Source organism: Epinephelus lanceolatus, chromosome 15, assembly GCF_041903045.1.
Source record: "Epinephelus lanceolatus isolate andai-2023 chromosome 15, ASM4190304v1, whole genome shotgun sequence".
NCBI lineage: Eukaryota > Metazoa > Chordata > Actinopteri > Perciformes > Serranidae > Epinephelus > Epinephelus lanceolatus.
Window position 1 is genome coordinate 41,569,736 of NC_135748.1, and position 23,362 is coordinate 41,593,097.

The 23,362-nt window shown below is 43.1% G+C and overlaps 1 protein-coding gene across 1 annotated transcript; it reads right to left on the minus strand.

The window, feature by feature from the left end:
* Positions 1-1,412: 1,412 nt before the first annotated feature.
* On the minus strand, positions 1,413-22,137 carry znf106a (zinc finger protein 106a). The gene is made up of 22 exons (XM_033642550.2): positions 22,038-22,137; positions 17,934-18,016; positions 16,170-16,231; positions 14,387-14,581; positions 10,810-12,687; positions 10,263-10,725; positions 9,703-9,772; positions 9,375-9,529; positions 8,995-9,055; positions 8,098-8,457; positions 6,915-7,722; positions 6,523-6,572; positions 5,650-5,795; positions 5,406-5,540; positions 4,931-5,047; positions 3,814-4,005; positions 3,580-3,642; positions 3,291-3,410; positions 2,901-2,972; positions 2,545-2,616; positions 1,911-2,057; positions 1,413-1,684 (listed from the first exon to the last, which is right to left on the minus strand). The coding sequence occupies exons 2-22, from the start codon at positions 17,985-17,987 to the stop codon at positions 1,628-1,630; spliced, it is 5,277 nt and encodes a 1,758-aa protein (XP_033498441.2). The 5' UTR covers positions 17,988-18,016; positions 22,038-22,137; the 3' UTR covers positions 1,413-1,627.
* Positions 22,138-23,362: the final 1,225 nt, after the last annotated feature.

The following is a 23,362-nucleotide window of genomic DNA, read 5'->3' on the forward strand; positions in this document are numbered from 1 at the left end:
TTTCAGGCAATTATACACTAAAGAAAATATATTTATTATATTATATTCCATTTCTATCAACATATCTGGAGCTTTAAAATCAAAAGCACCATTAAAAAAACACAGACAACTGTTTAATGATGTTGCACCATTTTTTTATTATTATTAATAACAATGTTTTAGATTGCACTTTCTTAAAAAATATCTCTTCATAACTTTGACAACTGAAAAACTTGAAGAAACTCAGGAATGCCAGGTAAGAGGTGAGCTGCACGCTTTTCTCAGACATAAATAACGAGCACATGAGGCGAGTTTGGAAGATGGCGGCTGCGAGAACGTCACATTAACCCCTCAGCTACCACGAGAGCTGTAACCACACACCAAGTCTGCTGAAGAGAGCGTGGGCTTAAAACGGGCTGAATATGCCTTTTTAAAAAAGTGGTATTGTGTTACAAACTTGAGGTTATGGCATGGGAGATGAATCCTAATTCTTCCCTTCACGCTCCTCCATCAAACACCTCCTCGAAACATCCTTCACCTCCACACTTCTTTAGAAAACGATCTGCACTGTGGAAAATATCTCTGCCTTCTGCTCGATGCTCCAAATATTAAATAAATTCCCCAAAAAAAACAACATCACTGTGTCATAAAAACATTATGTCACTCATGGAAAACAGGGTTAAACCACTCTTGACTGTCAGGAAGAATAAACCCACACAGATAAACACATGTAGGAACGAACACACCACCGTCACCACCACGTTTTGGATCTGTTATCACTGCAAATGTAAATTCTTAAATGGCAACTTCAGGCCGAGTCACACACACTGCACCAAAGTCCCTCAACGCCTTATTATCACTGAGCAACAACCACAGACAAAAAAAAAAATAAAATAAAATAAAATAAAAAAGATCCTAATTTCCAAACAAAACGAAACAAAAAAATGTTAAAATTTGTTTTTACTGAAACAAAGAAAAAAAAAATCAAACTGAAAATAAATGAATTTGTGTCACTTCAACGTCTTCAAAACAAATAACCACACCGTCGAACTAAAACACGGCTGGGAGACTTTAAATCACTCGTCCCCGTCAGAAACAAAAAGTTAACTTTGACTGAATAATGAATAAACAGGTTGCTCAACATGACACATCACAACTGCACAACAACAATAAAAACATCTCTGAGCCCATGCCATACTGTCGCCGACCAGTCTGGAAGACGATTATCGGGATCTGTTGCAGTTTGGACAGAAAAGCGGAACAAAGCCCTCTGATACCGGCAACGCTGAAGCTTCTTCAATAAACAAAAAGTCACGTGTGTGTCGTACTTTGGTCAGTGAAAAGAGGAACTGCAGTGGTCAGACGGACAGACGGAGAGAGAGGAAGGCGTGTTTCTGTAGAGCGTAAAAAAAGAAATGACAGCACAACCAACCCTCCATTAATGATTGTATTTTGGTTGGATTCCAACACGGAACATAAAGGATGGAGTCGTCAGACGCCACTCGTCAGGCTCGACAGGAGCGCTGCCAAAAGAAGTGGGTCCCAAGAACATCCCCCCAATATGGGAGGTTAACAGTGGGGAGGGGGGTTAAAGGAAGCAGGACAGGGAGGAGGGCTCGGGGAGAAACGGCGTTCCCACCACCAGCCCTTAAGGCTCCAGTTCAATCTCCTCCTCAGTGTGTTTCCTCATGTGCACCAGCATCCCCTGAAACACACAAACGTGATAATGATTTTCCAACTGTCCAGTTGGATAAAATCTGTTACTTGGCTTTAAAGACAAACTTTTTAAATGATAAAACACTGAACAATTTAATGCATTAATATCTGGGGAAGACAATTAGCCCACATTTTTACTGATGGGGGTCTCTGGCCCAAAGAACCACTGATCTACAAACTAAAAACACATTCAATTGTGTGTTGTTTTTTTATACCTGCTTGGAGCTGTTGCGTGCACAGAAAAACTCTTCACAGTTTTTCCAGCGGCATTTAAGCGTCTGGGAGTTGGTACTGGTGTGGTCGTTGATCAGGTGCTGCTGCAGATGCTCCATCATCCCGAACACCAGCGAACAGCCGTGCCACTGTCGACACAACATCGTTAATCACTAATGACCAGAGAGCCCTCACAGCTGCAGGAACGTTTTTACCGACACATTATAAAGAGAGTTCACATTCAAACTTGGTTAATACTCTTTTAAACACCAGACAGCTGGTGGCTCTTTTTTAACCTGGCAACATCACCTGCACGGCTCACCTGGTAGTGGAGTCAAACGCTCCCTATTACATGATTAACAGAGTCTAAAGAAGGAAGTCTGGGATAACAAAGAGTTGATAACCAAATTCAGGGTGCTTGTTAGCTCTGACTCTCTCAAGCTTTGTGATGAGTTTGGAGGCAGAAAAAATGTTTTACAATCTGAAACACTCAAGATTTGTTAATTAGTTATGTTAACATCTCCTGAATCTTCTTGTGTTCTGGTGTCACAGCTGCCTAAATACATCACAGTCTCACATCATCTGAATAAACTCATCCCTCCACCTCTCAGCTCTGCTCCCTGTCCCTCATCTTACCCAGCAGCGATAGTTCTGCATCAGGTTCAGCTTGACGGCCTCCACGCTGCCGTCGTAACAACCTGTGTAGATCTGAAACACAAAATGAACATTAATAATCTGTTAAGATCTAAACTTTAGGCTCATGTTTTCCAAATACCAGAAACTATGTATAGATCATATGTTAAAGACATATCAACTAATTAAAATCTAATTTAAACAGGTGACATGAAACATGACTGTGACCATCCTCATCCTGTTTGAGAGCCAATCAAATCAGTTTATTCTCCAGCATGTTACAGTTAGGATCAATTATGTCTCTAATCAGTGTTTTTAACATATTTTCCTTGTTAAGTTTCAATCAGCAGGACTCTCACCATGTTCTTGTGGATAGCCATACACATCACCATGTCCTTGTGTCCCCCATAAACCTGCAGCTGGTCGTGAGACTGTGGAGACAAAACAGGTTTGTTTTTGTAAAGATTATTTTTTGGGCATTTTCCCTTTATTGAGAGTACAGCCTAACAGGAGATGTGGGAGAGGTGCTTATGAGGAAAAGTCCACAGACAGGAGGAGAGAGAATTCGTGCACACTGTCCTTTTACTTGCAATAAACTATATTTAGAAATCCTCTGTCTTTACCTCAGCTTCACAAAAATATGCTGAAGTGGCGTTCACACCTGAACGTAACTAAGCAGTGTGCTCAGAGGGCAGAGTGGCTAACAGACAGATACATTTAAAAGACAGAGATGGTTTAAGGATGCAGACCTGTAGATCGTAGACGCGGACCAGTTTGTCCAGACAAGCCGTCACCATCACCTTCCCCAGGACGGACACGACAGTGACAGCGTGACTGTGGCCCTTATAGACCCGCACCAGCTCTCCGGTCTGTACGAGAGGCACAGGAAATAAAGTGTGATGTACATTTATTAGACATTATAGGTTGTGATTTCACTGCGCTGTGGAGAAGGCCTTTACATTCAAGAAGGAAATATAAAGATGTAACACTGTCACATCAAATCTTCTTATGTATGAAGAGAGAAACAGGAGGACTCACATGGATGTTGTGTGCGTAGACACACTGATCACTGGAGCCACTGAACACCAGGTCATTGACCACCTGAGAGACACACACACACACACACAACCACAAATTAAAGTCACTGTGACAGAAAAGTTTAAAACTCCCTGCAAGATGAACATTTTTTAAATTCCTCTGTTTGTTTCTGTGCATTCCACTGCTGAAACAGACTCCAACAGTTACGTAGTCTCAGTGTTGAAGCTCAGTTACCTTCATGCAGAGGACAGTTTTGGTGTGTCCCTCCAGCGTGCGCAGCAGCAGGCCGCTCTTGGCGTCCCTCACACTGATGGTGCTGTCGTAGGAGCCGACCAGCAGGATCCTCCGGGCTCCCTCCTGCGAAGAGGCCAGACAGCTCACAGCTCGCGGCCCGTGACACTCGAACACGTCCATCTGCTTGTTTGTCTAAACAAAGAATGCAAAATAGAAATGAAAGCCTTTTAATAGAGACCGTCACGTGTTTCCAACTTTTCTCCTGAAAAGCTGTTAAATACATTTTCTGACATGATGCATTTGAGTTTTTTCCCAGTTCCTGCAAAAACTAAATGTGTGAAAATATTATCTTTAGATGGTTATATTAAGTAACAAGCACATACTGCAGCACACTGTTGCTGCTCATGTGACACCTGGTCTGTGATGGTTCATATTAGGTCTGCAACTAACGCTTGATTTCATTACCGATTAATTTGCAGGTCTAGTAGCTGCCCTGGAGATCAGACGGACATCCATCAATGCTCCACCTCCTCCATCTTTCCATCCCACACTTACAAGACAGTTTGTGTGCAAAGGTGCAAATCAATCCAAAGCCTGTACGGTAAAATCAGACATCAGCCAGCGAGGGGCACGAGACTGGCAGATCTGAATCAGCAGCTATGCTTTCCATTTGAGATCGCCTCTGCTAACCCCAGACCAGACCTTGTACTTGGTCCTCCTCACTCCTCATCTACATCATTGAGCTTACTGTGCCCTGAGAAGATGCTGTGAAGGAGGCCTACGAATCCAAGAGCCTTAAGTACACCAAGCTGGCAGCCAGCTTTGAGCAACGTGGCTGGAAAGCGAAGGTTTGCCCAGTTAAAGTTGGCTGCAGAGGCTTCGTGGGTAAATCAACAAGGCTGCTAAAGGACATGAGAATTCGAGGCCAGGCCCAACGTCAGGCTGTCAAAGCCCTCACTAACGCTGCCGAACAGGCAAGCGGGTGTCTCTGGATTAAAAGGAGAGACACCACTTTGGCCCCGAAATACCACCAACAACAGCTGGGACAGAGGGAGTAAAGGCAGAGCGGACCTTTTTAACTACTTAATGTATATTCTGTGCACACCACATGGCTCACCTTGAGGTTAAAGGTCACCACTGTGCCGTTTGCCAGACCAGCGTATAAAATCTTCCACCGACTGTGGAGGCAGAGGACTCGGTCTGACAGAGAGAACTGCTGCTCCAGCTCTCGTGTCTGTGGACGATAAAACGACATCAACTAAGTGTCAGAATCCAGAAAGAAATGTGTGAACTGAAACAGTCATTGAAAAGAAAGTGAATGCTGTGCAAAATATTATCCTAATTATACATTTTTATACATGTGGAGAGAAGAATAACAACTTCTGATACTCTTCTACTGTTCCCACTGAACTCAATTCAAGGTCAATAGTAGAGTTGATAACAACCAGCACAATAAAGACAAAAACATAATGCATTACTTAACAAACCTATAATGTGTATCTGACCAGTGAATGACTAAATATTCATTAAGTGCTGCAAAAAGTATCCATTGTTAATGTGATTAATGCGTGAAAGAAGATGTGTGTCTTCACCTTGAGGCTGTAGCAGCAGATGGTCTGGTCACTGGAACCAGAATAAAGGCGATGATGCAGACTGGGAGCCGTGGACACCAGCAGGCAGCTCACTTTGGAGCTGTGACCCTCAAACACACCGACACATTTGTGGCTCTGCAACAACAAGATAGAACATGTTTGTTTTTCTGCGCCCACAGAAAATAAGAACTTAATAAAAAAATCCCAACATCCTGACAAACAGCAGCAGAAATTCGACACCCACCACCAGGTCAAAGGCTCTGACGGTGCGGTCTCCTGAACACGTGTACAGCAGCCCATTGTAGATCTGCATGGCGTTCACCGCCTCCTGATGGCCCTCGAACACACCCTCAGTGGGTAAATCATCCTCACCGTGGTCAGAGCACGCATCTGGGAAACACAGGGATGAAGAGCAGTTTGTAGAAATGCCATTAACTTAAAATTAAGGCAAGAATCTGACGATATGTATCACAACACTGAGGTTACGATTCAGCAAGGTCATATACGGTGCTTGTTTTAATCTAATTTAAATCATTTAATCTAATACACGTCCTCCAGATCATTTCCTAAGTGTGGGTTTTGTACGTTTTTCTCTGAATGATCCTTTAAAGCAGCGTTCAGTGTACCTCAGGTTAAATATACACATTCTGAGAAAGCTGTGTCCGTTCATCACCCAATCATCAGGCTCACACAGCGTCACAACTAACAACTCTATGAATATCATGCCCATAAAAAGTAATTTGGGCACTCAGAGAGTCTATTTTAACCTGCTCCAGGAGGAAGGCATTTCTAATTCTGGCAGCTGGTGTGATTTTATAGTTAGGATATGTATTCAAACATGGAGGCTCACGGCATGGAGTGTGTTGAAGTGATTGAGTTGGGTTTTAACTTCTCCCTCCAGCTCTCTTTTTCATTTTCCCATAATTATTTCTGTCACTATTAATGTGAAGAAATGAGTGCAAAACTACGAATGTCTTTCAGGAGAGACTGTCTAAAATGTGTGCCATTATCCACATAATTAAACAATTTCCAAATGGATGAACACCATGTCGCACGCGCTGGTTCTGTTTAAGTATAACACTTTATAACACAAACAGCTCTCCAGAGGTGAACTTACCTGATGAGGTCTTCACTGTCTTAGGCAATGTGATGGGGAACGGCATGTCACTGAGGGGAGAGAAGGAGGAAATGATGAGGGATTTTAGTTTGGGTTTAATTGTGAATAAAAGTATCTGTATTTAGACTCCATACAGAAGATCATAGTGGGTCATTAGCTGAGGCAAAAGACAAATAAAAGCAGTGTGAAGTTCTGACAGAATGTCAGCTACCATGAATCTTTCGTTCTGGAGCTTTTGAATGAATCACACAGTCCTCATCAGCAGATTGAGTTTGCACGGTGACCGTCGAGTTGTAGATGCTCTGACTTTTAAAGATTATGAGTGATTCGGTTGAAAGCTCCAGAACAGGCAAATAAGTGGACTGTGAGCTGAAAGAGCTGAAGAGTCTGACCTCTCTGAGGATCGACACACGTCCATGTCACTGGTGGAGGTGACCTCGTTGCAGGCCAGGCTCTGTGGTTCAGGTCTGGAGGAGTCAGGGACCTGGGCCGGAGGGGAAGCTGGAACCAGGGCATCTGTGTGGGGCTGCTGACAGGGTGCAGTGACCTCCATGCTCTCCTCGGAATCCAAGTTCATCGTAGGTTCAGCAGGGGCCACCTGGGGGAGCTCCACCATGTGTTTGGGGGACTTGGAATCCTCTGTCTCAGGTTTGATGTCTGCAAACAGCCTCTCAGAGGCCTCCTCGCCGCCCTCCATGTTCACATCACCCTCTCTTTCCTCTAAGGGCGGAGTGGAGGTGCTGACCTGAGAGCTTCCACTGGGTCTCCTGCGAGGTCGAAGCCACCTCGGCCTCAAGGCCTCTCCGTCTATCTCGGTGTCGCTGCTCTCAGGCTGCTCCGTCCCTTGGGCCTTTTTCAGCACCTTCCTCTTCTTCAGCTTCCTCACGCGCTTCCCACGTTCAGATGGAGAGGTGGGCGCATTGAGGAGCGACGGAGGCTCAAAGGCTGCACAGTCACCAACACTGCCCACCTCAGAGCCCCCCCTGCTGGGTGAGAGAAGCTTCACAGGAGGTTTGAAGTCGGGCAAAGAGGCGAGGCAGCTCCTTGTTGCCTGTATGGCCTTTTCTGTCGACTCAACCAGTCCTGACAAACTCTCTTTGCTGTCTGCAGGCTCGTTAAAGTTCTCCCAGTTATGTTCTGTGTTAGTTTGGTACGGCTCCGACTTTCTGTCAGGAGACGGCTGGAAATTAAGGACAGGATCTGCAAGAGTTTCAAAAACACGTGGATAATCAGAACTCTGCAAATTCAACTGACATGAGTAGAAACTCAGAGGACATTTTTAGGAACTTTCTCCATTTTCCCTTGAGTTACATGTCTAACTAAGTAAATCTGGCAGGTAAAATGCATGGTTGTCTATTACTGTGTGCCATAAAGTCAGATTTCTGAACACCTTCCCTGATCTAGGACCAGGCGGTCTAAACGTTCCTCATGAACCTTTTTTTGGGATATTTCTAAGTCAGCAACGTTTACATCCACATTTTCTAGATACTGCATTTTACCGGCACATCATTATGTTTCTTGTCAGATAACTGTATTGCATGAAAACATTGACAGAAACGTTCTGTATGATGTTACCTGGTGGAGAGGCTGCAGCAGGAGCAGCAGGCAGCTCTGGAGTGGTGCTGTGAGCACAGTGGGTTATACTGTCCACAGGATCCATCTCTGAGCTGACGTGGACAGGAGACTGAGGCTCCTGCTTGACGACTATAGGCATGAAGGGAAGGCTGGAGGAGGGAGGGGAGGGAGGAGAGGCGCGCTCCGCAGGAAGACCTGGACTCAGGGCAGCAGCAGCAGGAGGAGCAGGAGGAGCAGCAGGAACAGCGGTGTCAGTGACAGGGGAGAGCAGAACGGAGGAGGGCATGTACGACTCAGCTTCTACTGTATCCATCTTTTCTTCTTTCAGTTTGAACGGAGGTGCTTCGTCCATACTACCTGCTGTAAAAACCACACAACACAAACTTAATTACACCGTTTATTTCAGTATTTTGAGAGCCTAAAATCATCCAGTATAAGTGCTATGACAACTACAATAACAACTCATTGGTTCTAATATGAATTAGTTTCTATAGCCTGTTTAAATTGTAATAGCTCTGACCTGCAATATAGTCACTGGTACTAAGTTTTTCTACATTTAATGCACTCAAAAATATCTTTTCATTTTCACAGTCAGCTGCTGGCTAACTGGCTAACGAGCGACCTGTTGCTTTGTCCTGTCAACCCTCCAGTTTCCCTTTCTGAATGACGAATACAGACTACCACCGCCTGCTGATATGGAGAGTTGTTTCCTGTCACCCAGGTGCAGGATGTTGGCGGTTGGCTGGTGTCTTCCTAGTGTGTTCAAGTGCAACATTTGGTGCTGAGACAAAGGCGACGGCAGGTGGCACAACAGTCAGCCTTTGTCGTCACTACTTCTTTGATGTCAGTTTGGTTTGTCTGGGCCTCAAGACCAGTAAGACCAGTAAGAGTCCTTACCTTGCATCCCTTTTAGTAACTCGATGCGTTTGTTTCTCAGCGTGCTCATCTCTCCGGTCATCTGAGACAAAGAAGATGAAATCATACAAGAGCCATCAGAAAGTGAATACTTCTGCTTGTAAGGGCTAATATATAATACTGACTTAGGAACATGACATGAAAAGCACTGTCATGTGGTCTTACACACACACATACACACTAATAACAGGTTACATATGTACTCTGAGTGAAGAGGCTCACTCCACACAGTTTATACAGGTGCCCTTCAAGACTGTTTGTCTGTTGTTTGTCAACAGCAAAAGTTAACAGACACATTTTTAATTTAATTTAATTTAAATTAAAGGTTCGGCACGTAGGTGCTTCTATGATTTTCTTTTTACCTGCTGTTTGAGCACCATGAGACGCTGCACCTCCAGGTAGGCGGCCTCCAGCGCAGCACGGGCCTGGATAAGGCTGCTGTCCACAGTCTGCAGGGAGCGACTCAGCTCTTCCTCCCGCAGAGACACAGCCAGCAGCTGGTCGATCTGTAACCGCTCTGCACAGAGGCACCAAAACATATTCATGAAACATCGGAAGCACAACTCAGAGTTTCATGCTGTGAGAGACAATATAGCACAGAAAAAACTAGGACATTTCAAACTGGATGCAATACAGTTTACTTGTTTACATGTTGGTTTAATTAATGCAACAGAAATCGTGGATACGAACCCTTTTTGGATTTGACTTTCCTCCTTTTGTTATTGTGTTCCAAACAAGACGTCTCTGCACTTGGAACGTCCTACAGGGAGAAAGCGAAGAGTTATGATCTGCTTCTTTGTATTTACGTAGCATTGCACCACTGTAACACCGGTTATGGACTTTTTAAGTATAAAAATCGATGCTGCAGGACCAGAGATATCATCTTCTTTATTGCATGCATTCTTTTTCCTTATAAAAACCTGGAGCCTACAATACCCACAATGCAATACAAACACTGATGGTTTGGTAGGAGATTAAGATAATATGTTTGAAATGTAGCCTTGAGTTGCTAGCCTCACGCAGAGGAATGAGAAAAAATGTATCCATTGACTTATAGATGTCTCTTTCCAAATGTAAGTCAATGGGAAAAGTCTTTCTGGGCCCAGTGGCATCAAGTGACAGACCCCAGATATTGTAGTACCACTGTTTGGCCACTATGAAAATTGGCTTCAAAGCTTGGTGCACTTCCTGGGGGCCTGATTTTTAATACATAAAATCGGTTGGAGTTCCCTTTTACTTCCTTTACTCACCCCAGCAGCTCTTCGCCTCTTTCCTGTCCCCTGGCCGTCGTACATCTCTGTCCCCGAACTGCTGTCCCCGAGCACCGAATCAGACCGCTGCAGGGCCTTCACTGTCGCTGACGTTAACTTCTCTGGCTGCTTCTGTGCTTTAGTTTCAAGCTGACCGAGCATCTGCTCCACCTCTTGCTGACGCTGACTGTCTTTGTTCCCTTGAGTGGACATGGTGTCAGGAGAAACAGAGGATCCCTGCTGCTCTGAGCTGAGGGCTTCCCTCTGTGGCGTCTCCTTCGACATGAAGGATGTAAACAGGGAATTAGAGGATGCAGGGGCGACGCTGCTCTCTGATAAGGAGCGTTTTCGGGAGGCGGAGATGTCCGTCAACGACTCCCACTGGAAACCCTCAAGGAGGGGAATGTCGTCCTCCTCCTGGCTCTGGTCCTCCTGGTCGATCGGCACCATCTCTATCCCAAACCTGGAGCACATACAGGACACAACATGAGCTTAAAGTAACAAGAAAAGAATGCATCAAACTCTAAATGTGCGATCAAGAACTCACCTTGGCATGCCTTTCCCTTTGTCTTGCTTCTTCCTGACCTCCTGGTACACCTGTTCCCAGTTCACATTGCGGCGAGACCCAGATGAGCTGATGAGCTGACGCACAGTCGGTTTGAGACCCGAGTCCTTTTCTGTGTCACTCCTTCGCGACTCGCTCAGGTTTCGCACCCGTCTGGCAATGTTCAGGTTGGGCTCGTGGCCACCGGTTTTGCTCTTGGAGCTGATGTGTTTGGTCAGGTCACGTTTCAGGACGGGAGGCAGATCAAGTTTAGACAGACTTGACGTGTTTGAACCCGAGACCGTCTGAGCCTCACCACTTCTGGAGGTGTCGCTCTCTGAGCTCTGCCCTGCTTCTACAGCCTGCATGGCTTCATCGGCGGCCACAGGGCACGTTTCCTTCTCCGCTCTCCTCTGACCCTCTTCATCTTCCCGGCTTAAGGCTGCAGGCTCTGAGCTCTCCATTGTAGAGGTGCTCACTTGCAATGATTGGAGAAACTGGCTGCTGTCTGATGATTGCTTTTCTGGTCTGACTAAATCAGGCAGATTGGGTTTAGCTGCGTTCTGCCTGTTTTCTTTGTTCACTCCAACCTGACTCTGATCCCTCTGCTGCTCCTCCACGATGTGCAGCGTCATCTCCATACTTTTGTTTCTCAAACTATCCAACGAGCTCCTCTTTTCTAACACAGCCTGTCGGGCTTTCCTGAACGTTTCCTGGAGCTGCCGTTCTTGCCTCGACTGAAGTGCCCCAACAGCCGACAGCTGGGAACTGAGTCCACTCTGCTTTGGAGCTGATTTTGATTGTGCTTGACTGGAGGCCTTGCTGAGTTGAGCGCTGCTGAGACCAGGAAGTGAGGACATCTTCCAATCTTTATGTAGCGACGGCTTATTTGCCTTTTGATTGGAGGGACCAGATGCGGCGTTCTGGTGGCCATCTCTCTGTGCACTGCTGCTTCTACTGCTGCTGCTGCTGCTCTGATCTCTGGGTTTAGTTTTGGGGTTTGTTTTATGTCTCCCTTTCTCTTCAACACTTTGTCCACTCGCTGTGAGCTGCCCTCGTTTCTGTTCAGGTCTGGACTGTCTGTTAACAGCACTGGTTTCCCGGGCATTGTCTTGACCTTTGGGGACTTTGGGGTACTTCTCTGATGGGTTTGGGTTGAGATCTTTATGGGGAACAGATTCAAACCCCTTTGTGACCGGATAGGGCGACCAGCGACAAGCTTTGTCCAGCTTTGGATTACTACCAAACGGCTTGGAGCACTTAGTACTGTTGTTATCAGGTTCTGCTGTTTGTCCCTCCCCATTCTGACGCCCATCACCCTGCTGACCGCCCTGGTCACTGCTTGGATTCTGAAACTGGTTCAGAGCCTGGGCAAAAAAACTAGGTGGAGGCGGATACGACCCCAAAAGGCTCAAGGGTCGGCCCCTTTGTGGGCTCTGGGAGATATTGTTCCGACCGTAGACTCCATTACTGCTGCCTCCATTGCTGAGCCAAGGCAGTCGACTTCGCTGATTACCAGAAAACGCACCCTGATCCCACTGCTTGTTGCCCAAACCTTCCTGGCTGTGCAAGCTTCCACCAGCGATCTCTCCAGACGCCCATTTCTGGAGGTTGGGAGGCTCCTGAGCATGCCACGTGGCGCTCTTTCCCTGTCTACTGTGCTGCCAGGGTTGTGCCTCCTCTGCATTGGTATTAAACTGGTTGCTCCTGTACCAAGTTCTGTGGTGACTGAATCCACCGAACCCCTGCGACTGCTGCTTCCAGGCACACTCCAGCCGGTAACGCTCCTTAGCGTCCTTTAACCTCTGCTGAAACTCCTCCTTTCTCCGACGATCCTCTTCTTCTTTTGCCAGCTTTGCAGCAGCGGCCTCCTTCTCTTTTCTACAAACAAAAGACAGATATCAACATATTTCTTCAATCTGATTTATATCATATCTTTTTTTCCCCCAAACCACGTCACTGTGCAAAATGAAGCGCACATCTTCTCATGGACGAAAGGCTTGTGCACATGACAGTGCGAGCTGTAAACACTAATGGCATCCTCTTTAGCTGAGCTGTAACGTTAGCTAGCTCAGTGGTGCTAGCAGTAGATGCACACTTCCTTCTGCGCAGTGATACAGTTGGCAGGTGTAGTTTGGTACAAAGAAAATAGTTCCTAAATCAATCTGTTCACAGCAGATTATTTTGCGTAACCAGGTCATGATTTCTGGAAAGAGACACTGATGTTGAGTTTTTCAAATGTATTTTTGGCGTTTTGAGCTCCACAAGCTGAGTGACATCTACTTCCATTATTCTGAAGAGAAGGCAGACATCTCTACAGCTGATATCTCCAACACCTGGCAACTCACTCCAAAACTATCTAGATTGATATATAGTACTACAGGTAAGATGAGAAATACGTAGTTTTGATTTTGGGGTTGATTTTGACTCTCACCACTCTCGACAGTATTGTTTCCAGCTGCAACAGCCAGCTGCTTTCATGAATCAATGGACAGATGTTGAAACGGTTAATTGCCACATTCAAAGTGGATATAAAATGTCAAAGCTGTGTATACTGTTTGTTTCTGCTGCCCCCAAATGGGCAAAAATATGCAGGTTTAAGGCTCATTTGCTGCAATGCTTGAGGCAAATGTATTTCAGATTAACTGGAATCTGTTTAAAAAAACACCTCTTTGGCAACTGCATCTCTTGACCCACTGCTGTCCGGTGTCAGGGATCAGATCACAGTGTGACCTTCAGCACTGAGCTGCAGAGAGAAAAGATCTGACACGTGACGAGCAGACAGTTGAATGTGTGTTGCCTGGACACATATCTAACTTTCTCAACTGCTGCAGTCAAATATTTTCCAAGGTTTACAGTGAGACAGTGAGGTCAATACAAAAGGCATTTTGAGGTATTACAGCATGAGTCACTGTGTTTTACAATCCGAAAACCACAGTTATATATCAAAGGAAAAGCTACATAATATAGTCCAGATTTCAGAGCATCACAGGGCTGTAGTGAAGGTTTCTGGTCGTGTTTTATAATTTGTAGGAGGGCAGTAAACTCATGTGTGAACTTTGTGTGGCGGTCATGCTTTTATTTTCAGCTACATCCTGACATACGACTCCAGCCGCAGCTATAACAGGCCTGTGAGCAGCACTGAGCGAAATGTGACTATACAAGGCGTACGTACACACAAACGACAAACTCATGAGCTGCATTTATATTTGTGGACAAATCATCACAACATAATAAACACAGAATGGTGCTAAACAGTTAATCAGAGAAATATTGTAACGGAAATAATGACTGCTGAATTTTGAAACGGCAATCTCGTGCGGTCTGGTCCAGTGATCAAATGTCATGTTGACAAATATGAAATGTGTTCTGTTTTACTAAAAAATGTCCAAAAAAAACTTGTCATTTCTCGTATTTGCAAAATTATTGTGGCATAATTTATGTTTTCACCAATAAATACGCAGTACACAAAATTACTTTTTGTAAATACAACTTTTTCTGTCTTTTTAAAGCAACTCTACTGACTATTATTCCCACAGATTCACATAAAAACCAGTGTTCAGCAGCACAACAGTCTCACCTGATCTGTTCTTTTCTCTTCTCGATCAGGTCCACCAAAGCCTGGTCGAAGTAGTCCTCGTCCCGGTCGTTCCCAGCATTCTTCTGCTCCACAGCCTCCACATTCTGCTTGTGCGTGGGACTGGAAATGTGGCTGGCATAATCAGTCAGGCTCACCACCGTCACCTTGCACACTCTGCACTCGTGTCCGCAGTCCCTGGGGAGGGAAGGAGACAGTGGGCGTTCAATGGTTCCTTCCGGCATCGTTCTGATCTAGTCTGGTTTTGTTTGTGCCTGCAGAGCCCTCAGCTACGTACTCTGGCTCTACTTTCTGTTGCTTCAAAGTCAAAATAAAGTAAGGAGAGGAGAATACTCAACAATCCTTAAAAAGAAAACTTCCGAATTCTCTATCAGTCACAGATCAGGAGGTAGCTAACTTGTAATTTTTCTCTTGTTAAAAAAAAAAAGTTAAAATCTTTATCATCCTGATCATGTTTTCCGTTTCTTCAGCAGGCCATAGGTGGCAGAGCGACGGCAGGAGGAGCAGCCAGGCCAGACCCAGGCAGCATCCAGCCACAACCAGCCATGCAGCACAGCACCGGAGGGGAGAGAGGCACAGCGCCCTCAGCCTAGTGCCCTTTCATGATGGTGACCGCTGCGCTCTGAGACTCTACACAAGGCGATGTGTGTATTTGACTTCACACTCCTCTCACAGAGCCAGGAGCCAGCCCCCCTACGAGCCAGCATGTGTTATTAGGACAGGCCTGAGCATCCTGCCGACCAATCCCAATCAAAGCCTGTGTAACCGGAGCCGTGTGCAGCTGCTCAAAGCCTCCACTTCAAAACCTCTCCCAAGTATGTCATCCTGTGGTTCTGATCGGGGCGGTGACTCTGCTGGCTCCTTCTCAACTTCTCTATCATATCTGTGTCATGGCATGCTGCCATTTTCTGACCTCTCGTGCAGTTGGCAAACTCTTTATCAGTACGATAGTGTTACTTTCATTTATTTCACACGTTATTTCTCAGCTGCAGAGGTGGGAGCAATGCAACCTGAAAAAGGACCTCACATAGAGCTGCATCAAGCTGGAGCTAAAGTTACGCTGCAGCCATCCTGTTCCTGCATTCCTGGACACTGTTTCTAAATCACCAAGCACTCTTGTGAAACTTTTCTTTAATAACTCCTCTCCCTTGCTGCTTTTCCCTCCCTTTTTATTTTACAAATGTACCAACCATCCCAGTTTAAAACCATGCCATCTTTGCACATCAGTATTTGCACGAAATCCCAGTAACTTAGCAACAACTCCAGCCCTTGATCAGCATTTGCTCCTCTCCAGATTCTTCCCTCTCAGCGACAGGCCACATACTTTAACTAATCTACATGAGAGTCACAGGATAGCCAGTTGCCTTCTATCGGTCACGCCTGTTGTTCCGGAGAGATTGTGTCTAAATATATTTGCCACAGTTGAGACAGCTGCCCACATATCCACTTGCCCAATAACTGTGAACACGTGCCCGTGTGCACACGTGCATCGTGACCCAAATACATTTGGACAAAACTCTTGATACAAAGTCAAACATTTTGCCTTGACATCACTGATTCATTTAAAAATAGCGGGTGGAATAAGATGCATTATGGACCTGATTTTGATACTAAAAATCTTCCAGAGCTTGTGCTATCTATGACTATCTGCGAAACTAAATGTGTCTTTGTAATGTATTTCTGCAAAAATCAGTGAAATTTAAAGTCATGATACAGAATTACATGATGTCTCTGCATGCTGTTTATTTTTGGAGAAACAACTCACCGGCCTTTGAGCTTCTCCAGCTCGCGGTGGTGCAGCATACTCCTCATGTGCTCATCCATCTCCTGCAGATACACGTTGAAAAATAAAGCTGTTCTTTAAGGCATCCATACACCTGTCAATGTCCTGTAAGTTTCCTTGTTTAGTTAGGTGTTAGATAACATTTAACTGATCCCCAACAGAGGGAATTTACTTGTGGCTGCATTGGATTTGGGGGTTTTTAAGTCTCCATCCATGTCAGTGAAAACATGGATGCTTCACACACAGAAGATCTATACAATCAGCACAGTTTCAAGATTAGAGTCACCAATTCAGTATCTGACCAAATGTCTCCCCTTCTGTTCCTGAGATATGACGTTAAAACATGATGATGTCACAGTCAAGCTGACCTTTGACCTTTTGACCTTCATTATTTTATCCTGTTAGACATTTGTGCCAAGTTTGGTCAGAGTTAGTGCATGAATTCTTCAGTTATGGACAAAAATATGCTTTGTGAGGTCACACTAACCTTGACCTTTAACCTTTCACCACAAAATTCTAATCAGTTTATTCTTCCGTCCAAGTCAACCTTCGTGCCAAATTTGAGGAAATTCCGGCATATCATGTTCACGAGGATGGAGCAGATGTACATACAGACGGACAACACGAAAACAAACAGCTTCCAGCCACGGCTGTCGCAGCTCAGAGACATGAATAATAAGGCTTTCTTTTAAGCTCATGAAAAATTGGAAATGACGTGTGCAAGGTTATTAAAAATTGTTACAACAAACCTACATTTAAGAACATAAACACAAAGTAATGCCAACAAAATGTAAATCAAGGGTGTAAGGATACATCGATCTGGATCTGTACACTGATTCAATGATTAACGACCCAATAATATTGATGTGAAGTGAAAACAATTATGTTCATCATCATCTTCAAGGTGCAGCTTTGTTTTAAAATTGCCATGGCATGTCTGTGTCATCATTTCCATCCAAGTGCACCTGCTTTCTAAACATTCAAACAGAGCTAGGGGCTGTTTGCCAGGCAGATAATGGTAACTGAGCAGCCAAGAGAAAGACAATGAGGACTTTTATTGATATCGTCTCACAGAGTCCTGCAGCGGGGTGCCCCACAAAAAGCTGCGTTCCAGTTAAAAATACATATATATACATATATAAATTCAGGGGTACAGACACAGGTAAAAAAAAGATCCTTTGGAGGTTTGATGGTGGTGGAAGGAGCATGCTGAATGTTTCCTAACCTGGCAGTGATTGAATGTTTGCACCATCCAGTCAAAGAGACGTCCAATTCAAGAATGGAGAACCAGCTTAATGTGAGTGACTGGAGCCTGAGGGGGTTTAATCACAGGTGTGGGTCGAGTCGCAGGACTTTTACCAACGAGTGCGGCTTTGAATTAGACATAATGACACGTCACAGGTCGGTTCTGGTACTGAGCTTTACGGGTAAGGGTGGGTACAGGATTTCAAAAGTGAACCTGTGCAGGACATACTATTCACAGGTCCCTGAACTGAGTTGAAAGTGTATTATGACAGACTCTGTGATATCAGCGAATGTTGTATCATTGTGCATCATGATGAAAATTACACCCATACTGTTACACAACAACTGCTGAATTTATTACCTGACAAGTTGTTAACATTAATTTTGTCAAACAACTTGTGAAACTCCAGCACTGATGTAGCCTGAGCTCCTCAATCTGTCACATGACATCATACTGTGTTTACACATTTATCATGTTAATCGTGTTTGAGGGGGAGTTACCTGTTTGGAGGTGTGGACTGTTTCACAGAGGATGCACTTTCTGTCTTTCGCCATCTTGAACACAAGTGGAAATCAGCCCATTACTGTTGAGAAAAGAGAATTTAATAAAGAGAAAGGAGTCATTAATCAAAGCTTAAAAAGGACAAGACAACAAAGCTCTGTTAAATCATATGCAAATATAAATAAATGTGTTGTGGTGAGTTTGTTTCAACCTTTGTTGGACATCAAAAACAGTTCAGTGAGCTGTACTCATCAAACCGACACAGATCAGGGAGCTCAAGTCTCATCAAACAACCACACCTAACTATTCAGCAACATGCCTTGGTACCACACAGACCACATGTCAGAGCAGGGTTTAACCTGGACACTGGTCTAATTCCAGTCTGCTGATGGAGCAACTCTGTGGCCAGGAGGCAGCATCAGAGCTATGTCTGGACTTGTTGAACATTCACAAACAGGGTGGGAGAGAAACACCAGCTACGCCTCAGAGGCTGGTGAAGATACTCCTGTGGGACTGTTGGGTTTATCCACACTGAAACTGCCTTCTCAAGATGCATCTGACCATGACCTCCTTCTGTTCTAACGTCAGTTTGGAAGAAGTGGGTTTAAGTTTGCCATTGTAAGAGCTTTAGTGGCGTCTAAAACAAACCATTAAAACAAAAAACCCAAATGAGACAAACAGGAAACATCTCTCCATCTCTAGTGTTGAAGTTTTGGGAACTGAACTGCAAAACATAACATTAGAAAAAGACAATATCAGTGTGAACATGTGGCAAAGTTTTGATTCAAGACGAAGTAAAATCAATGAATGAAGTGGAAAGACAGCTGCACACTGAGAGTTATTTATTTATCTGCACTGTTTTGCCAAACAGAGCCTCTTCAAGCTACAAGCTCATTGGCAGTGAGAGAACATAATGTCATTTAACTGTTCCGTTTCTCTCTCAGATCTGTCTGGTAGCAAAGACAAATGCAATCACAAAACAGAAAAGCTGGCACGCTAACCTTCCTACAGTCGACATCCGGCACGGCACTTATGTGATATTGATTTACAAACAAGAAACGAGGTGCAACACTTTGCTTGCTGGAAAATGATTAGTCCTTAAAAGACTGAGATTTCTGCAAAGTTGGCCTTCACTGAGTAAAAATAGTTTCTTCTTACTCTGATCTTTACCATATCGGGCGATTAATCAGTCAAACAGCGAAGTTTAATATAGTTTAAGTCCAATAAAGACCTGGGTAAAGTCTGGAGATCCCATCGTCCTCATTAGTTGGGCCTATATTCTGTTTATGACATTATGACGCGCCTCACAATACCTCTATCACCATTTCTCTTCACTCCCAAAGCACCAGAGGGGCGGCTATTTATAAAATCAGTGTGATCTGTGGGTCATGTTCTCTCGCAGCCACTGCATCTCTAGGGGGCAGCAGGCAGGGCAGTGAGAGACACCAACTTAATCTGATATTAGCAACTGGTGGGTAAAACACCAACAGGCAGAGGGCAGGGGAGATGTTTGTTGTAGGGCTGCACGTAATAGAATATTAATCACAATCTGACTGACTGTGATATTAACGTATAAAATGTATGCTCCACTCATAAACACAGTTTTCATTAGGGATGCACAACATTGAATTTTTTGCTGATATCCAATACGACAATATGTTACAACTTATTTGGCCGATAACCAAAACTGACACTGATATATCCACTTTTTCCCACCTAGATTTAGTGCTCATAAAGTTTCTCCTGGAGTGGAATTAACATCATATTATACATGCATACTCTTATTGTGACAGCCCACCAGCAGATGGAGACATGAAATACAGTTTAGTGTCTGTAATATTCATTCATTGTGCAAAATACTAAAACACATGCTAGCTGATTCTAATAGTTCATTTTAAAGCCAACATCAGCTGATACAGATGACGTGCCGATATTAGCGTGCATCCCTAGTTTTCATTTGGTTGCATTCTGTGATGCCGTGTATTTATCTTTAGTTAACCGACATTTTGGGTAAATTTTTAATTATATTTTGGTTCTAGTAGACGCCCTGAATTCAGGTGAAGATATATGTAGGAGTTATATAGGTATAACTCCTCCCCTTCCTGTAGCGAGAAGAGCTGAAACAAAGGACACTGACAACAATATTCACCTACATTATGTGCACTGCTACTTCTTATGATGTACGTCACTACTCTTCAGGATCTTCAGAACATTATGTCCAATATTATTCTGTAATATCATGGTCACATGTCACTGTGGTGCAATATCATTTTCTCAGCCATGTGCAATACAACGTCTCATTGATTATGAAGTGCAGTCTGCTTTTAACACCATTTTAGTTCATTTTTAGTAACTCTTGTGCTAATCGTACTCCTACTGTTACTCTATTAGGCACTGGGTTTTGATTTTGCTCCTTGAAAACACTTCTAAACTTATATATTTGTATATTTTGCCAGATATTTAATACTCTATTGTAGGGCCTGACCGATTTATCGGCCGGCCGATTTAAGCGGCCGATTATAGCTATTAGAGAATAATCAGCAATCGGCCAAAAGTTGTCCGATTGACGCCGATGTTAACACTTATATTTTCATCACTAATAAAATGCAGGGAATATGGTGTTTTACTTAGAAATGATGTACTTTTTGCACTATAACCTACCTCTGTTAAATTGGCAATAATAAGAAGAACTCTGGTACTGTGAACATACATGTGAATGTCATGATTATTTTATTTCATTTTATTTTGAGGTTTGCCTTTTTGCACATCATATTTTTTATTTATTCTGTGTTCATATGCTGCTTGTTCCACACAATTTCTGATAATAAAAGTATTTAAAAATAGTAAAATGTTCTTCCTTCAATTTATATCTTTGTAACGAGTGTTTGAACTACATTTAAGCCATCAAAAGCAGGTGTTTCACGTTTTTTTAAATTGAAAAATGTAAAAATGTAATCGTCCGATATATCGGTTATTGGATTTTTTTATTCCATAATATCGGAATCAGCATGGGCCCCAAAAAATCCATATCGGTCAGGCCCTACTCTATTGTACTAAAAATGGGCCCAGTGTGTGACCCTGACATGAGGAACCTACTGGTTGTTAGTGGTTGTGAATCGTTAAAATTGTGGTTACTGTACTTAGTGTTACTGTAATTTGAAGCATTCTCTGGCACAAGAATTTCCTTCTGGATAAATGACGTTCAATTGAATTTAACTGAATTGAAGAACCTTATTATATAAGTCTTATTTTGATGCAAAGATTTCTGCATGTAGGACAACATGGAAGTTTGTTCCTAAAATCAATAAATAATCATGTTAAATTATCTTGGTGTCAGAGCTGGCAGTTTGTCCATCATCTTCGTGCAGCTCCACTTTGATGTGTGAGTATTTAGTAAATCTTTGATCAGCACATCTACAGCAAACCTTATGTAACCTTTGAACAGGACAAGTTGTCTTTGCAGTTTTAAAGAGTTGAGATACTTGCACAACATGTTGCCTCAAGGCTCAGAGCTCATCAGCAGACACAAACAACAGCAGCATGTCTGCCCGAAGCTCCTCAACAACACAGGTAAGTTAGCATGCTAACCGCTGGCTAACCTGTGCAGGAGTTGATCATCACATCTAAACATCTGGAGTCTCTTTAACAATCACATCTGACACTATAAAGCAGATAAAGTAAGTCAGCTGCAACAACAACTGTTACTTTACACTTCAACACCAGGTAAAACTACCTTATAACCAACTCTGTGAGCTAACAGAGCTTCAATCACTGTTTGTTGTTAGCATAGCTGAAGCTAGCTGCTCTATGCTAATCTATCAAAGCGCAGATATTTGTGACACCGTAAAAACCGGATCCAAAAGCAAACACAGAGCTCAGCAGATCTACAAACTGTGACTTCTAACAGCATTAACTTTGACTGTTAACTATGAGCTGAGGTTAGCTAGCAGGTTAGCAAGCTAGCAACAGCATGCTAGCCAGCGACACCAACGTTACCCCACAGATGCACTCAGTGTTTGACTGCGTTATCAAACCGTGAGTGAGATCAGCGAACACATCGTGGTTTAATACAGTTTAAATAGTGAGACAGGACTGATGGATACCTTTATAACATCCAACTGTGTGTGCAGCTACTGCATGTTCTCTTCCATCGCTGAGGCTAACAACAACATCCTCCTCCTCCTCCTCCTCCTCACCCCAACCTAAGCCACAACTAGGGAGGCGTTCAAGAACAACAACGTTCAGGAAAACAACACCGCGTGTTCAGTGTTGGCTACAAGTTTTTGTTTCAAGAGTTTTTGAATAGTTATAATATTAAATTAAAGTAAATATTTATAGTCAAAAAGGCACATTATAATAATAATAATAACAATAATAATAATAATAATAATAACTTTATATAGCACAATTCATGTATGCAACATTAAAGACAATATTCAACATTCGTGATAGAGACAAATAAGATGATAAAAACGTATGACAAAAATAAAAATAAAATTAATTTAAAAGTACAGACTAAGACGAGACAAAACAACCATCAATTGGATTTATGTCCTGCTGAGTTAATTTATTTTATTTTTTTATTTATTTATTTTTTATCATTGTGTTTAGAGTGATCAGAGTGTCATGAAGCTCAGTTTCTTTTTTGTCTTCGTTTTTCTGTGCTCATACCTATATATATTACAGGTATTATTATTATTTATTACACACTGAAACACACTTTTATGTTACTTTATGATGTAACGGTGTCCTGCAGAAGACCTGGGAAAGATAGAGCTATAAGCTTTGAGTATGATGAAGCTGTCTGACTGGAGCCTGAAATAACTAGGTAAAAAGAGAATTTAAAAAAAAACAAAACATTAGTTAAAAAGACATGTCATTTAAATAACCTGTATTAAAATGTGATACAAAGATATGACATTTGAAAGGATAAATAAATAATAATGAGGGGTAAAAATAAAATAAAACACAAAATACAAGTGGTCATTCAGGAATTAAGGGACACAGATATTCATACAGACGTAGGGCCTTTCCAATTTGACGTAAAACACTGACTGTGTGAACGTACCTCACACAACCTCACTTAAAAAAATACTAATTATCTCTTTAAGATATCCATAGGACTGCTTCCCTGTGCAGTAGCTGTTGTGCATATGAATGATAAATAAAGAATTTGAACTTGGAAAAGAGACAAAAGTCAACATTTAACGTCACTGTACTGCAGTGAGTAAAAGTATGAAATTATTTGCATACAATTATAAAGTACCAAAAGTTAAAGTAATCATTATGCAGCATTTCAGACAGTGTATATTCTATTATTGTATTATAATTAATGATGCATTGATGTGTTATCACTTTAATGTTGCAGCAGGTAAAGGTGGAGCTCATTTTACTAATTAAACATAGTGCTGGGTAGTTTAAATCAGGG

What these genes read in the sequence shown, in the direction of transcription:
- znf106a (XM_033642550.2), bottom strand. Translation starts at nt 17,987, where the DNA reads ATGGCGAAAGACAGAAAGTGCATCCTCTGTGAAACAGTCCACACCTCC. An exon ending in GAAAGTCAAATCCAAAAAGG is followed by an intron (nt 9,530 to 9,702) that starts GTTCGTATCCAC and finishes GCCTCTGTGCAG; the next exon opens with AGCGGTTACAGATCGACCAG. An exon ending in TGCAGAACTATCGCTGCTGG is followed by an intron (nt 2,058 to 2,544) that starts GTAAGATGAGGG and finishes TTGTGTCGACAG; the next exon opens with TGGCACGGCTGTTCGCTGGT.